This window comes from Dermacentor silvarum, chromosome 6 (genome assembly GCF_013339745.2).
Source record: "Dermacentor silvarum isolate Dsil-2018 chromosome 6, BIME_Dsil_1.4, whole genome shotgun sequence".
In the NCBI taxonomy this organism is placed as follows: domain Eukaryota; kingdom Metazoa; phylum Arthropoda; class Arachnida; order Ixodida; family Ixodidae; genus Dermacentor; species Dermacentor silvarum.
Genome location: NC_051159.1, coordinates 136,451,471 through 136,465,653, shown reverse-complemented (window position 1 = coordinate 136,465,653; position 14,183 = coordinate 136,451,471). Strand labels below are relative to the sequence as shown.

Genomic DNA, 14,183 nt, shown 5'->3' with positions numbered 1-14,183 from the left:
ACCGGGTTTGCACTGTCATATGTATAAGGGTAGGTTCTCTTAGAGCACCTACTTATTCTGGTGCATCGATAATGAAGGACAGAAAATTATGAACAATAATTTAGTGCCCATTTTGTGCCTTTGAAGTGGGAGGGCTGATATTTGTTTACTTATTTAATAAATAAACAAAAATGGGCAGGTAGGCCTCCTCACGACCGGCAAGTACCAAAATTCTAATTACAGTTTTGAGGAAGAAATAAACAAGTTATCAGAAAGCAAGATTAATACAGCAAAATCGAAATAACAACACACACACTACACATACTAGTGTAAGTTACATGTAGGCGTGGAAGTACCGTGTCTATTGGAATATCGTTCGGCATTTATCCCGAAAATCTTACCTGAAATGTGCTGTTGACCTACATTAGTGCAACGAAGACTCTCGAAGTATAGTCGTGAACAAAGTTAGGAAAAGTACCTAGCTAATGGAGCTACTCCGTCACGACCGCCGAAAAGCCAGTCTGGCGATTTTCCAGACTGGCTTTACGAAATACTGCGAATACAACGCACCGAGGGTGACGTCATTTGGGGTGTCGAGAACGCGTGCGAAGCATCTGACGGGGTTACAGCTTGTGGTATCGGCTAGCGAGATTTACTTCGGAAGAAATACCGTCCATCAAGCCCCCGGGTACCTGCATAAAAAAAATCGCAAAGAAAAATAGGTGCAAAATCCACATCATCAAATCTTCTTACAATCACATCGCACCACTGACGAAACTCACCGCTTTATCAATGAGACTATGAGAACTGTCACTGACGCAAGCGAATTTTAGTAGCTGAGCCTATGGGAAATAAATGCGTATCATGTTCAGAGTTATTCGTTTTTCTAAAAAGATATTCGATGTGTATTTTTTATTTCTCGACGAGGTTAATATGCTGGGGTCAACCTATATTCGTGCTTGACCTATTTTATTAAATACGTTAGTCACCATGGACACCATCCTCGGAAGCATGGCGTAGCTATTGAGTACAGTCATCGCATTATAACATAAAGAGAAATATACATAATTCTTACAATATAATCTACAAGGCACATGAACGTGCGCGTAAATTTATTGTATGGGAATAGGTATAGTAGTAGTGTATATTACTTTGTGACATTCTTTCTTTCTACGCAATGTGAGCGTTATGCAATGTAATAGTAATAGTATAAATAAAGATGTCTGACAGGGACGACAGTTTTTGCTTAAGATGTGTGAAAATAAAGTTATCTAGAAAGTAAATAATTGAAGTCTATTGTGCTCAAGCAGATTTACAGATGCCGCTGATATAATCCCAGATTTCTCACACAACAACGAAGTAAAAATGTTGTTGGAGTTATACATGGAAGCGAACTCGAGAAAATAACCTGACGGATCACTTCGCGCATGACCGCTACAGTTTCAGGTTATTGAAAATGGCACTATGTAGCATTTGGCGCACCGTGCTATAGCAGTAAAATGGAGTAGACGGCAAAGAAATGCGTTTTAAAAACAAACTGGCGTCGTCGGCTGCATCATTATGATTGCAGGGTTCCTGGTACAAATGATCTTTCCAGGGCCAGCGAAAGTTTTTTTGGAGCACACAGGGGACAATTCACTGGCGCCTCACTCGAAAAAGCGGCCAGTAACGATCCACAAAGGCTGGCAATAAACAACCCGTGGTGGCAGATTCCAGTCCTGAATTGCCTCCATCAGCTTCGCCGCAGGGCCGGATATGTTTTTGTATCGCTTTCTGTCGATATGCGAGGGGTGCATTCTCGAGCTGTGGGCGTCTATCAAAATGTATGATCGATAGACAAAAAAAAAATGAAAAGGAAAAAGAAAGAAAAAAGAAAGAAAGAGAATCTAAGGATGACCTCGCCATGCCCTGGCAGGACTCTATCTGCCTCTCGTTATCTGTTTTATCTATCGTTAAAGGTGTCCTGGAGGCATATCGATGCTACAGTCTTTCCACCTCGACCGCTAAATCTCTGCGGTAGAAAAACATGACTTGATGATGCAGTGCAAAATAATATAAGCTACAATTCCCACAAACGATCCGGCTGTTTTGTTTGTAATACGACCAGGAGGATCTCCAGGCACTTTGGAGAATGGAACAGCAAAATAAAATGACGTATGAATATCGCTGAAAGCTTTCTGTGGCTTTACTAAAGAGTCATTTTTATAAGAAATATGAGGAGGGGGCATTTTAAAGGAACGCATTGAAGTTTACAGCATTATAACTTGTGGCTAGCGGTTGTTTTCTGTGTCGATAAAACCAGATTTTGCAAGCTGCTGGCACGTTGTTGCGTCAGAAAGGTTTAAGTGAAGGACGTTACTACCTTCAAATTGTAAGAAGCATTCATAAAATGCATATTCAAGAAAGAAAGTACATGAGCACAACTGTTTAGAGACGGGCGAGAATATAGAAAATGATCTTAAGTTTTAAAAGGGAAAAGTTAATGGTCGCTTTATAACGAAGAGAAAAACCTTTCTGAAGACTTTTTTTTTAAATTTTGTTCCTGCATGTTTCTTCGCCGCTTGCCTCTATCCTTGTTCTTGTTCTGACTTCTTTCAATCTACTTTTGATGACCTGCGAGGAGTTTCGTCTGATCCAGTGTTTTTTACGCCATCCCAAATTTTTACGCGGACTTGGCTTTTGTCAGTCAGTTTGGTTGCATGAGTATTGGCGATAATGGTTGAGAAATGTGTGTCTTGGTGGGAGAAAAATTCAGCGAAGCTGTTGACGAGTTTTTCACACAACATGTTATTAGAAGCCAAAGGAGAAGAACAGTACTATGCATGGTATACGTCGTTTGTTATTGCCCGCTTTAGGACCAGGACCGCGTACTAACGATGGACAGTTCGAAGTACTGCGATTAGAGCTGAGTAGATGGAGATAAACCGCGCAGGACGCTTACATGCTCCACGAAATCGTCGAGAAACTTTGCGAAAGCTTAGTTAAATAAGCTTAAGTCTGATTTATTACAATGTAGAGTGCTACAGTCGATCCAGGATATAACGAACCCACATATACCGAATTGTTGCGTATATAGAACAGCTGTGAAATTCCCTTGAAAATTTCTGTATAAAAGTTTCTTTATATACCGAATGAACTACATATCGAACTTTTTTGTGATCCCCTTCAGATTTGATATAACGGGGTTCGACTGTACAAGAAAATATTATGGCCTGGAGCCGTTGAAGACATGCAGTAGTGAAAATATAGGAAGGCCACCGTTTGAGCAAAGTGCAGTGGCCATTATTCTTTGTTGTGCGGCTGGGTTCCAAATGTACGTGCGTGCCCGTCTCACTCTGAAGCCTCGGTATGTCGGTACTCTCACCAGGCTCTCTAGGAGCTGCTAAAGTGCCGGACTGAGGACGAAAGACGCAGGGGCTTACGATCCCGCGACAGGGGCTTCTAAGCTAACTGGCACATATAGACTTGGCTAAAGCTGCAGATTGTGACGGCACGATAATTCTTGTGGATAAGTTCCGGACGTTCTCGCCTTTTTTTTAGGAACTAAGCTGCCGCCGTACGGAGTGTGACATTACGCGAGTCTTGATTTTGTCTCTGCCTTTTCTTTGTTTCGCAGAAGACATGGAACTGTTGGCGATTTGGACAAGTTGGACAAACTTCTGAGTAAATATGACAGAAGGGCACTGCCAACGGGACACATGAGTGAGTTGCTGTAGTAGTAGTTGTTGTTGCTGTTTTGGCGTTTATTAAACACAGTTGAAATACAGCCTGGGTAATGGCGCGACAACTGACTCAGACGTTATATGCACCGACAAGTTGAGCTAACTTACCTAGCCCGTAGGCTGTACTCATCGCGCTTAGTGTTACATTACCTAAATTAAATCTTTACGAGCGAGTTGTTGTTGTTGTGTTGTTGTTTCAGAGTTTATTTAAACAACATTTACATACATCGCCTTTTGAGATATGGCTAAATGCATGACTAATTGTGCGTGAGAGGGATAGAGAGATTTAATATGAAAGAAATGTTTAGCGTTCAGTTTGAACTACTGTGTTCTAGCCAGCGTTGGTGTAGGGGGGGGGGGTGATAATAACAGAGGAAGAAGGGGAAAACGAATATGATGATAATATGGAAACAAAAAGCAAGAATTAAAAATAAAATTAAGTAAAAAGTAGAATCGTGCCTGGAAGGCCAACCCAACACACGCAGCAACGAGCTGGCTAAACTTAGCATGTAGGTGGCACTCGACTTGCTTAGTGTTGCATTACTTCAATTTTGACTGCATGGTTTGTTTCGATCACTCTCCCTGTATTAGGTGGGCCAACTCAAGTCGCTTGCGAAATCTACATCAGGAGCTTCGGCTCCATCAATCCGGCAACAATGGTACGTGTGTCATTTCCTGTCGCCGGAAAGCAGGCGGTTGCGTGAAGACACTATAAAGAAGTATTGTAGGCCTGGTAAAAGCAGGAGATACACAAAACGTCACCCAGAATCTCTGTGCCGTGCACATTGCATAAAACAAAAGCATAATAATCTTCTTTACGTATTTTTATTCATTTAGAAAAACTTCTGACGTGAAAAAAACCAAGTATGTGGCTTCTACATTACTATGCAGAAGCCACATACTCTCACTGCCGCAATGTTGATTGTGACGTCGTTAAGATAACTGTAATATACGATAAAGTTCACGCTCTACGTCTCATGCACATGGACGAAATACGCACAGTTTGCTAACCTAACCATACTTCGCTAGCTAGTCGTTTCTAAGACACGTACAATAGTATATAATGTCAAAAAAGAGAGTAATGTTTAGTGTTCTTTACTGGGGCGTCAGCTGCAGAGAACGTTTAGTAAAATTTTCCCGCGCAGCAGTGCAAGACAGCCTGAACGGGGAATTGCACAATGAGTGAAATAAATGTGCACCCGCAGTTCACATTCTGGAGGACGAAGTGTAGCGGATGTGGCGCTGTTTAAGATGCCATTAGACTGAACGACAGGCCGATGCCCGAGCGCTCGACATACCGTCAGCATGCGTGAAACTAACCAGACGTTGATTCGTTTATTTTAGCTGAATACTGAATGTGCGGGAACTGAGTCAGGCTACGTCTGACTTTGTGGGGTTGTTGTCGAAAGCGAACAGGCTACTATAAAAAGGTATGGCGCGTAAAAAGTATGTGGCAATGCTATAAAGTTTGTAAAACAAGTTCTATTATCGAGCAGAGCCGCTACCTTGCTATTTCGGGCTATGCGTGCATTACATAAGTTGCACGAGAATGTAGCATAAAAACTAAATCAATTAACTTTTGCTGTAAAGAACAGTAGTATAAAAATGAAGAAGCGGTCTTTCTAGAACGCCTCTCTAATATTCATGCATTAATTTGAAGCCTGATGGCGGTGCAATAATGTATACGATATATATAGCTTATAAAAGAATATTCGTGTTATTGATCAATGAATTATTATTTAGCATGGTTCACGCGCTGCGCCTAAGTAAGCATATACGAATGATACTTTCTTCCATTCCTATGCCTTGGAAGTTGAGAACCGAAACTCTGTTTCATTTTACCACGAACTGCTGTTTATAATTAAAAGGAAAATACCGGTATAAAAAAAGCTTCAGAAGTCAGGTTATACTTTCTTGATGGGCAATGCTTTGTAAATGGGCTAATATAGAGGCGACTATTCGTCTCTCTCGGCTTCAGACAAGACGAAATGTTCCTACTACTGAAAAGTCCAACATTTGCTTGTATGGGTATATGACCCTATCAGCATAGCTGCCTCGAGCTTCTGATAGCGAAACTTTCATTGGCCGGTAACCTATACTGTTGTGTGAACTGCTGATGGAATGCTTTTGATCATTGGCGCTCGTTGCTGAACAGAATAATTATTTAAGTTGTGATAAGATTTGATCAAATCAATTTGTTCTTTGCAAGTCAAAAGGAGCGACGCTCTAATTCAAAGCAAACTTGACCTTTATGACTTGAGCACGAGGGGATATTTATGGTACTACGTGTGCATATACCTCTTACTTACGTTTGTCGTAGGTCACCTATGTGAGATAATATGTCTAGGAACCGATGTGCTACAACAGGGTGAGTTTATTTCCCTGAAAAATTGATATAACGAAAACAAATGAATAACGGGGGGTGTCGGTCTTTCCGTAAGCCGGAGTGAGTGTAAAGATGAAATTTTGCTAATTACGTAACGAAGGACTCTATTCCCCTCAGAAATAAACCCTCCGGCCTGCGGAAATGTATCACCATTGGTCTGGATAGTATAAAAGGAGATATCCACGTCGCATAATTGGACGGGGGATACAATAACCCAGCGTTGTTTCTGCCTTCTTCAGAGCGCAGATGCACTTGTGCACCATATCGGTTTCGTAAGGAAGGTTTTCTGCATATAGGGCAGTTCTCTTCCGGTGGTAACGGCAGGACTGCTGCGTTCTTCCTTATTGGTCATTATCATCACCACTGCTTTTTTTTTACTTCAACAGAGTAATATTGGTTATCTATGTTTAGAGCATATGTTCGAACTGTTGAGCTTGTTGCTCCATGTGCACAGCACCGAGCTCTGAATTTCCGCTCTTTGACAGAGCAAACTTGTCTTTGCTTTCACTTGTTACCTGAATATTGTCGACGGACGTAGTTTTACTGTCGCGATATTACTAAGGCTAGATGAGACCCGTAAGGCTCTACAAGAATCCACGACAAATGTTCTGAAAGAAACTGACGTTGCCTATGACCTCTCATAATAAAAATGTGCGCTTACTTAAATATGGGCATGTACTTCCGTATTTGCGCTATTGTAGTCCTTGGCCTTTATGATTCAAAACTAAGGAGTGTTTGAAGATGCATCAGGTAGCGCTGGCGTAATGAATCAATATACAGTGTTTCTAAAGAAATTGCCGTACTCTCGCATGCGTGAACTTTTTTAAAATAAATGCATGTAAGGAGATGTTGGAGTTTCGAAGGGATGCCTGCTATTCATCTGCCCCGATAGGCGGTAAACAAATAAACCCTTTGTGAAGCACAAAGTCGCAGGGATGCAACAAGCAGTCCCAAGATCTAATTCCCGCAACTGGTTCGCAAGTTGTGACACACAAGCCACAAGTTCACAAGCGGTGTTCACAAACCTGGACAAAAGCCTGATGCAGTCAGTGTAAAAAAAATACGAAGAACATTAGGAAAAAAAGAAAAAGAAAACATAGAGAGCACCACTATACACCGTAGCCCACATTATCAGAATGTACATCTAGCTGCGCGTCAGTATGCGGACTGTAACACTTCTTTATCCCCGTAAACTCATGCACGGGAAAGGGATGCCCAAGTGTAGTTCGAAATAACAATACAAGCAACATAAAAGCGAATTAATTTTCGTTCTCTTCAGGATTACGAAGTAGACCTCTACCTGCGACAGCGGTGGCATGACGACCGCTTTGAGATGAGCGGTATCAGCGGACCCCTCGACTTGAACGATCCCAAACTGGTGCAACGTATATGGAAGCCCGAAGTCTTTTTTGCCAACGCAAAGCATGCCGAGTTCCAGTACGTCACGGTGCCCAACGTCCTAGTACGCATCAGCCCTACGGGGGATATTCTCTACATGCTCAGGTGAGAACTAGCTTCGGTACGAACGCATGGAGTGAAATATACACCTAATTAGTTAGTGCTGCCAAGTATGGCTCAGTATCGCATAAACACTTTGAGTACAAATAAATTATGTGCACGGCCTGGTAAATCTTTGGATGGGTAATTCTGATGGTGCGGCCTTATTAGGTTCAAGAAAGAAACAACGCCCGCGTAAGGACGCTCTATTTAGAGCTCTAATGCCCGAAACATTGTACATTAGGTAGCGCGTGAGATTTTTAAGCAATAAGGTGCGCTTAGAAACAGAATATTAAATGATAAAATAAATGTCAAAAAGTGCAGGAGAGCGCCGCGGTGCTGCTCAGGTCTATTGAACGTTTTGAAGAGATACCGATTATTCAGCTTTTTTTACGTTAAACTTTAACGGGTATTGCAAACTTCAAATATGAAGAAGCTCTCAATTGGCGGAAAGATTTTATTAAGAAAAAAAATTGCCCGCCAATCCACCCTATGAAGGTGGTTGGAAAGCGAAGCTTTTTACGCCACCCTCACGGTGCCTGCGGCGCACTTCTTTTATTGTTCTTTCCGCCGAGCCTTATATTCACGCTCTTCTTCTGCTGTCTTTACTTTCCGTGGTCTACCCATAGTGGGGTAGTCTAGAAAATGAACGGAAGCAGTTACTAGGCTGGAAGGGTTTCGAATGACGTCAACCCTCTTTCAAGCAGCTGCATAAGCTTTGCAACAGCTGCAATCTAATCTTACGGACCGCGCCGAGCCTGTTTCCGTTGTTTGCCCGCAGCCCTTATCATCCATCATGTTGGCTCATCACTTTGAAGCTTGTTTTTGTGGTTTTTCTTGCGAAAACGAGTGCTTAGTTGTACGCTGAATGCCTGAATTCAAGTAAGCTATACTGCTTTACCTGCAATTGTTAGCGGTTCGTCGGGATCGTTTTTTGATTACAACGACGGACACGACAGAACCCTTGGCTGGTAGAGGTTCAAAGCTTCGCTTTAAAAAATGTCGCAGCTTCGCCCGAAAAGCGAAGCATCTATTGCGATAGCAAATTAGTTGAGAGCTATTCGGAGTGGGCATAGTAGTTTTATCGGCTACATAAACTTGGACACATTCGCTTACTAACTGAATTAACAAGCGTGGTGTCAGCGCGCACAAGCAAACATGGATAGATCACACTTATTGACCGCAGAAACGACTGTCAAACCGATGGCAGCAAGCGCAGCCGCCGCAGCGGGTGAAGGTTCATGCAATCTATCACGTCAACGGAAACTGAGCGGCGAATGCATGGCGCATAGAAAGGTTAGAGCCGTGTGGAGATCGCTTTTAAGAGACGGCCGCAGCGGGGCAAAGTACAAGCGCAGTTGTTGGCAGAGTAGAAGCTGCCCCCCCCCCCCTCCCCTCCCTCCCACGCTGCCTTCCCGCTTTTTTGCCTTCGCGTGGGAGATTGAGTGGGCAGTTCCCCTTGCGCCTGGTTTCAAGACAAGCATTTGATGCCGCAGCACAGCGTCGCCCCGCCTCCCTCCTTCCCATACTACCACGGCCTTCCGCGCGATGGCAGTCGCGTTTGCTTTCCGCCGTGCGTTCGCTCTCCGTGATAGCGCGCGTCCCCCGCGTGCTTTCACTCGCGCATACGGCGCGCGGCGACGATTTTATCGCCCTTGGACTTTATACGGAACCTCACGGCGACGGCCACGGCGACGGCGACGACGACGGCGACGCCGACGGCAGAAATCCGGTTGAAGTGTCCATATAATTGATGTGCAATAAAAAATAAATATAGGTGCTTCTCTAAACAAGACATTGAATGAACCCTCTTACTCCAAAATACAGTTGCCTTGTTTGAACATAACGAAGGGAACGAGCTCAAATGCCAGATATAAAATGCGTGTTTCGGCACAAACATTGAGAATGTGGTGCACCAAAATAAATAAAAATATCTTGATATTTCGTAGTCTTCTCACAAATGCAACTTGTTCGAGAGCAGCTGCTTTCTAGAGTATAAAACCAAAATACATCGAGAAGAATTTCATTTAACGAGGCCTTCTTACATGCTGAGCCTATTCTAGCAGTGATCTGACATCTACCTAATCTTCCTTAATAATGTGATCGTAGGCGGCTGAGCCCGCTTCTGGAGACGCAAGGCCGTAACTGACATTATCTGTAAATAAATGTATGTGCAAATAGCTCAACCGGATTTTCTATAGGTTCTTTTCCTAGACTACTCGCCGTGGTAACTTAGTGGCTATGACGTTGCACTGCTAAGCTTGAGGTCACGGGTTCGACTCCAATCGCGACGGCCTCATTTCAATGAAGCAACATTCAAAAAGCTGCTGTACTGAAATGTAGGTGCATGTTAAAGAACCCCAGATGTTCAAAATTACTCCGGCGCCCCCCAGTATGGCCTGCCTCTTAATTAGATCATGGTTATCGAAAGTAAAATCCCATATTTTTTCTCCTTCATTTCTATTAATTTCTCACCTTTCTCGTCAAGTATTGGATCCGAGCAATAACGGGGACATAGAAAAGTGCTTGCCAATGATGAAGCTTAAGAACAACAAGAAATAAAAATAAGCATTATAAAGTACAATGCCAGGACGTGCTTAAATTGTGCGTAAGTCAACTGGTTTATAATTTTTCTCAGGCTAATAAAAAAACTGGAAACTAGCCAAGCTCTTAACAGCGCCTCCAGGTAGTTCTAGTTCTCGGTGCTTTAACTTCGTGTTATTGTTTAGTGCCACACATCGCTTGCAAAAAGTTGCTTCACTACAAAGTTTTGCGAAGAGCTGCAACATTTGTTCATAATAATTTAAGAGGTGCTATGTACATAGGACATGGTGGCTGTAAATCTGCCATTACTAGTACGGCTATGATTACATAATCACTGTTTCAGTTTGTCCTCATGCTGTGCGTGTTAGCATAATTATCCCGACACGTGCTATTTAGCCATATGTGCAGACTGCCTGAACAAATGTCTATATTGCCTAGAGATACTCCAAACGATCATGATCAAACAGGCAGAGCAGATCAACAGCACTTTCCACTTCGTCATCCCCAACCAAAATCTGAAGGCTGCATTTTATTATGCAAGGTATTTTAATTAAACCAAAGGCTAACTGTATGATGGTACTAATTAGTTGAATGACAGTGTAAACTGCTAGACGGTGTCGCTTTTGGGATAAATTACAAGGTATGCTTTGCAAAGGCGTCACACTTGCCCTTAGCTCATCCGTTAGAACCACGTCTGTGTAAAAACTGTCAAGCTGATACTGATAAAATATTAAAGTTGCGGTGGCCGTTTAAGGTGAGTACATCTTAAGTTATCGACTAAAGAATCAACAGTGCTGTGCAGGTTTGTTTAAATGAGCAGCACACTATTTGCAACTACAGGGCGACAATGTTTCTTCACTTTTAACTCTGACATTTTGTAGCGCACTCATCACAACAACATTCCGCGTTATAACCGGTCCAGAATGGTAGAATCTTTGTGGACACTAATCGACATAGAGAGAGAAAAAAAAGGCAGGGAGGGGGTGATCTTGATCTGGACAGTATCATGAATGGTATCAAACAGTGAAGGTAGTTTGTAATAATAATAATAATAATAATAATAATAATAATAATAATAATAATAATAATAATAATAATAATAATAATAATAATAATAATAATAATAATAATAATAATAATAATAATAATAATAATAATAATAATAATAATAATAATAATAATAATAATAATAATAATAATAATAATAATATTATTATTATTATTATTATTATTATATTTTGTAATATTAGTAAGAGAAACCAGTTTTCCTTGGTAGTGTGGCAACTGAAGCGCATTTGTCAATGCATGGTACCTTACGACACACGGCTCAAAGGGCCTATTGTGCCCACAGGTTTCTGAAGAACTGGGCGTTTCTCTTCTGGCCTAACAAAGCAGACTACTGGATCTAGACACTTTGCCTGTGCCTGAGCTTGACGCATCTGCGCAAGCGATGGCACAATGTGATGAACGGCCGCCCCGAATTTCAATTACGTCCATGTCAGCGGCATCTGTCGCCCTGTTTCTGAGCGCCAGAAACAGTTGACCTCCTTTTACGCAAGAGGTTGGAATTTCTACCAGATCCATGCTATGCTATATGCATTACCTGCTCTGTCTCCGTGAAATGTGCTACTAATATTATATTGTCTAATTATATCATATGAATAATGCAGTCAGAAGTTAATATATCCCAATGGTATTTTGATAACAAATCTTTAAGTCCATAGGCTCTGAATGTCACTGAAGAAAAAAAAAATAAACGGAGACGTTCGTACTAAATATTTATGACCAGTCTCTCACATTCATTTGCATTGAGAATGCCCTTGCGTTGCCTCAAATGCTAATTCGGTAGCGTGGCTCAACGCACTTAATAAAGGCGGAATGCTTGATCGAGTAATTCATTGTATAATACATATTCGCTTCGTTTTCATGCAGGTTGAAGCTGACTTTTTCTTGTATGATGGACCTTTACCGGTACCCCCTGGACGCTCAAGTTTGCACCATTGAACTCGCATCGTGTAAGTTATATTTTAAGGTCGAATGTTCTTTTCACTCAGATTACCATACATATTGTTTTAAGGAAATCCTGCTTTGCGACGTTGTGGGGGCAGAATAACTGACGGTTGGGTTTGTTTGTCTTACACTCTGATCATGGTAACTAAGCGCAATTAAAGTGGCGAACAAATACAAATAAAAAAAACGGACAAGAACGAGTGTGTTTGTCTGTCTGTCTGCCACATTGCACTAAGTTACCATACTGAAAATATGGTAACAGAAGTTTCTGAAATAATTTTTAGAAGAATATTCAGATTTCTCCTGCAGAAGATACCGCACGCGTTATTTGGCTGAAACTCGCTTCATATGTGATTTGCAGTCTCGAAGACGACGGACGAGCTACAGCTGCATTGGTCTAAGGCATCTCCTGTCATCCTCTACGAAAACATGAAGCTCCCACAATTTGAAATTCAAAACGTGAACACGTCCCTGTGCAATGAGACATTCCACATTGGTACGTGCGCAATTTTGTTAGTTGCACATAGAGAACATTGGAGATCTGTTTTCGCTGTTTAACGTGAGAACATGCACTAACACCACTGGAATGAAGAGTTCGCTGACAGCTTGTTCTGCGAACATGCAGGAGAGTACAGCTGCCTGAAAGCCGAATTCAACCTACAGCGTTCCATTGGCTATCACCTCGTCCAATCGTATCTGCCCACCATCTTGATCGTGGTCATCTCTTGGGTCTCATTCTGGCTCGACGTGGAAGCGATTCCAGCCCGAATCACATTGGGAGTCACCACACTTCTTACCATCTCATCCAAGGGTGCCGGCATACAAGGAAACCTGCCGCCCGTCTCGTACGTCAAGGCTATCGACGTCTGGATGGGCGCCTGCACCATGTTCGTGTTTGCCGCACTGCTTGAGTTCACCTTTGTTAACTACCTGTGGAGGAAGCGGCCCGCTAATTCCAAGTCATCACCTCCGGTGGTCGCAGCCGTGCCCGAGAGCAAAGTTGCTGTGGTGGGTATCACTTAACATATGGATTGACCAAATAGTAGATAGCTACATCTTATCAAGCAAATCAGAGACTTAAAATCGCAAACATTAGAACACACGAGTGCTCAAGAGAATGCAAAAATTAGGCCTTTCTATTGGATGTGGTTTCGGTTTGCAAAGCTTGACTCGCATGACGTAGATAGAACCGTGCCAGTGCAGTCTTGCTGCCCATTAGTGGTCACTGACTCAAAACTTCGGTAGTCATAACGAATTTATACGCAATCACAGTATCTGGTGGAAAACGGGACATTGAAAGCGAGGCTTCAATATTTGGCTAAACCGCGCCACCAAATAAAGCTTTTCGCTTCCATCTACTTTCATAAAGGTCAATAAAGAATGGTCCATCAACATGTGCAATAACAAGACGTGGCACCCTACCTGTCTGCGGGAAAGCGATAACACTTTCGTAAGAACTAAAGCGTACTTTAGCGCAAAGCATGTGTTTTAGCTTAATTTGACTGGCTTTTAGAGATCACGCTTCAAAAGAAACAGCACCTTTGGGAATTCTCAAAGCAGTAAAAACAGAACCTCCTCCCCGGCCACACACTTACACAAAATTACCTGCGTCCACTTTATATATAGCGGACACCGAACTTTAATTTAAGCGTTCGACTTTATGATGGTCTACTTCCAATTGAAAGTAAAGCGCCTGTATTGGTGCTGCTTTCCTCTCTGCGTGGATATAAAGCGTTCTTGAAAGAAATAAAGTAGTAGGGGTAGTTTTGGTGGTGGTATTTTGTTACTCACTCACCATATAAGCGCCGAGAAGAGAATGTGGTGCAATAATATACTTTTAAATAGTTTGAGAAATATTCAAGGTAATACTAAGGCGCTGCTCACTCTGAGAATGCTGGAAAAGCTTGGAAAGCAGTCCTAATTTCCCGACAGGAGCTTTCTACCCAGCAAGAAGCTTGACACGAAATCAAATAGTTTGCACAGCAAGCATTGTCATTGGGTAATCAATACAATTGCTTTTAAATTTATTGATGTATTAAGTGAAC

The 14,183-nt window shown here is 42.2% G+C and overlaps 1 protein-coding gene across 1 annotated transcript in view; it reads left to right on the top strand.

Moving 5' to 3' along the window:
* Positions 1-14,183, top strand: part of LOC119456077 (glycine receptor subunit alpha-2) — a 106,749-nt gene that overhangs the window by 65,026 nt on the left and 27,540 nt on the right. The window contains exons 2-7 of the mRNA XM_037717676.2: positions 3,596-3,681; positions 4,293-4,360; positions 7,367-7,590; positions 12,061-12,143; positions 12,500-12,634; positions 12,764-13,146. Of these exons, the coding sequence (XP_037573604.1) occupies positions 3,596-3,681; positions 4,293-4,360; positions 7,367-7,590; positions 12,061-12,143; positions 12,500-12,634; positions 12,764-13,146 (979 nt within the window). The remainder of the gene's footprint in view (positions 1-3,595; positions 3,682-4,292; positions 4,361-7,366; positions 7,591-12,060; positions 12,144-12,499; positions 12,635-12,763; positions 13,147-14,183) is intronic.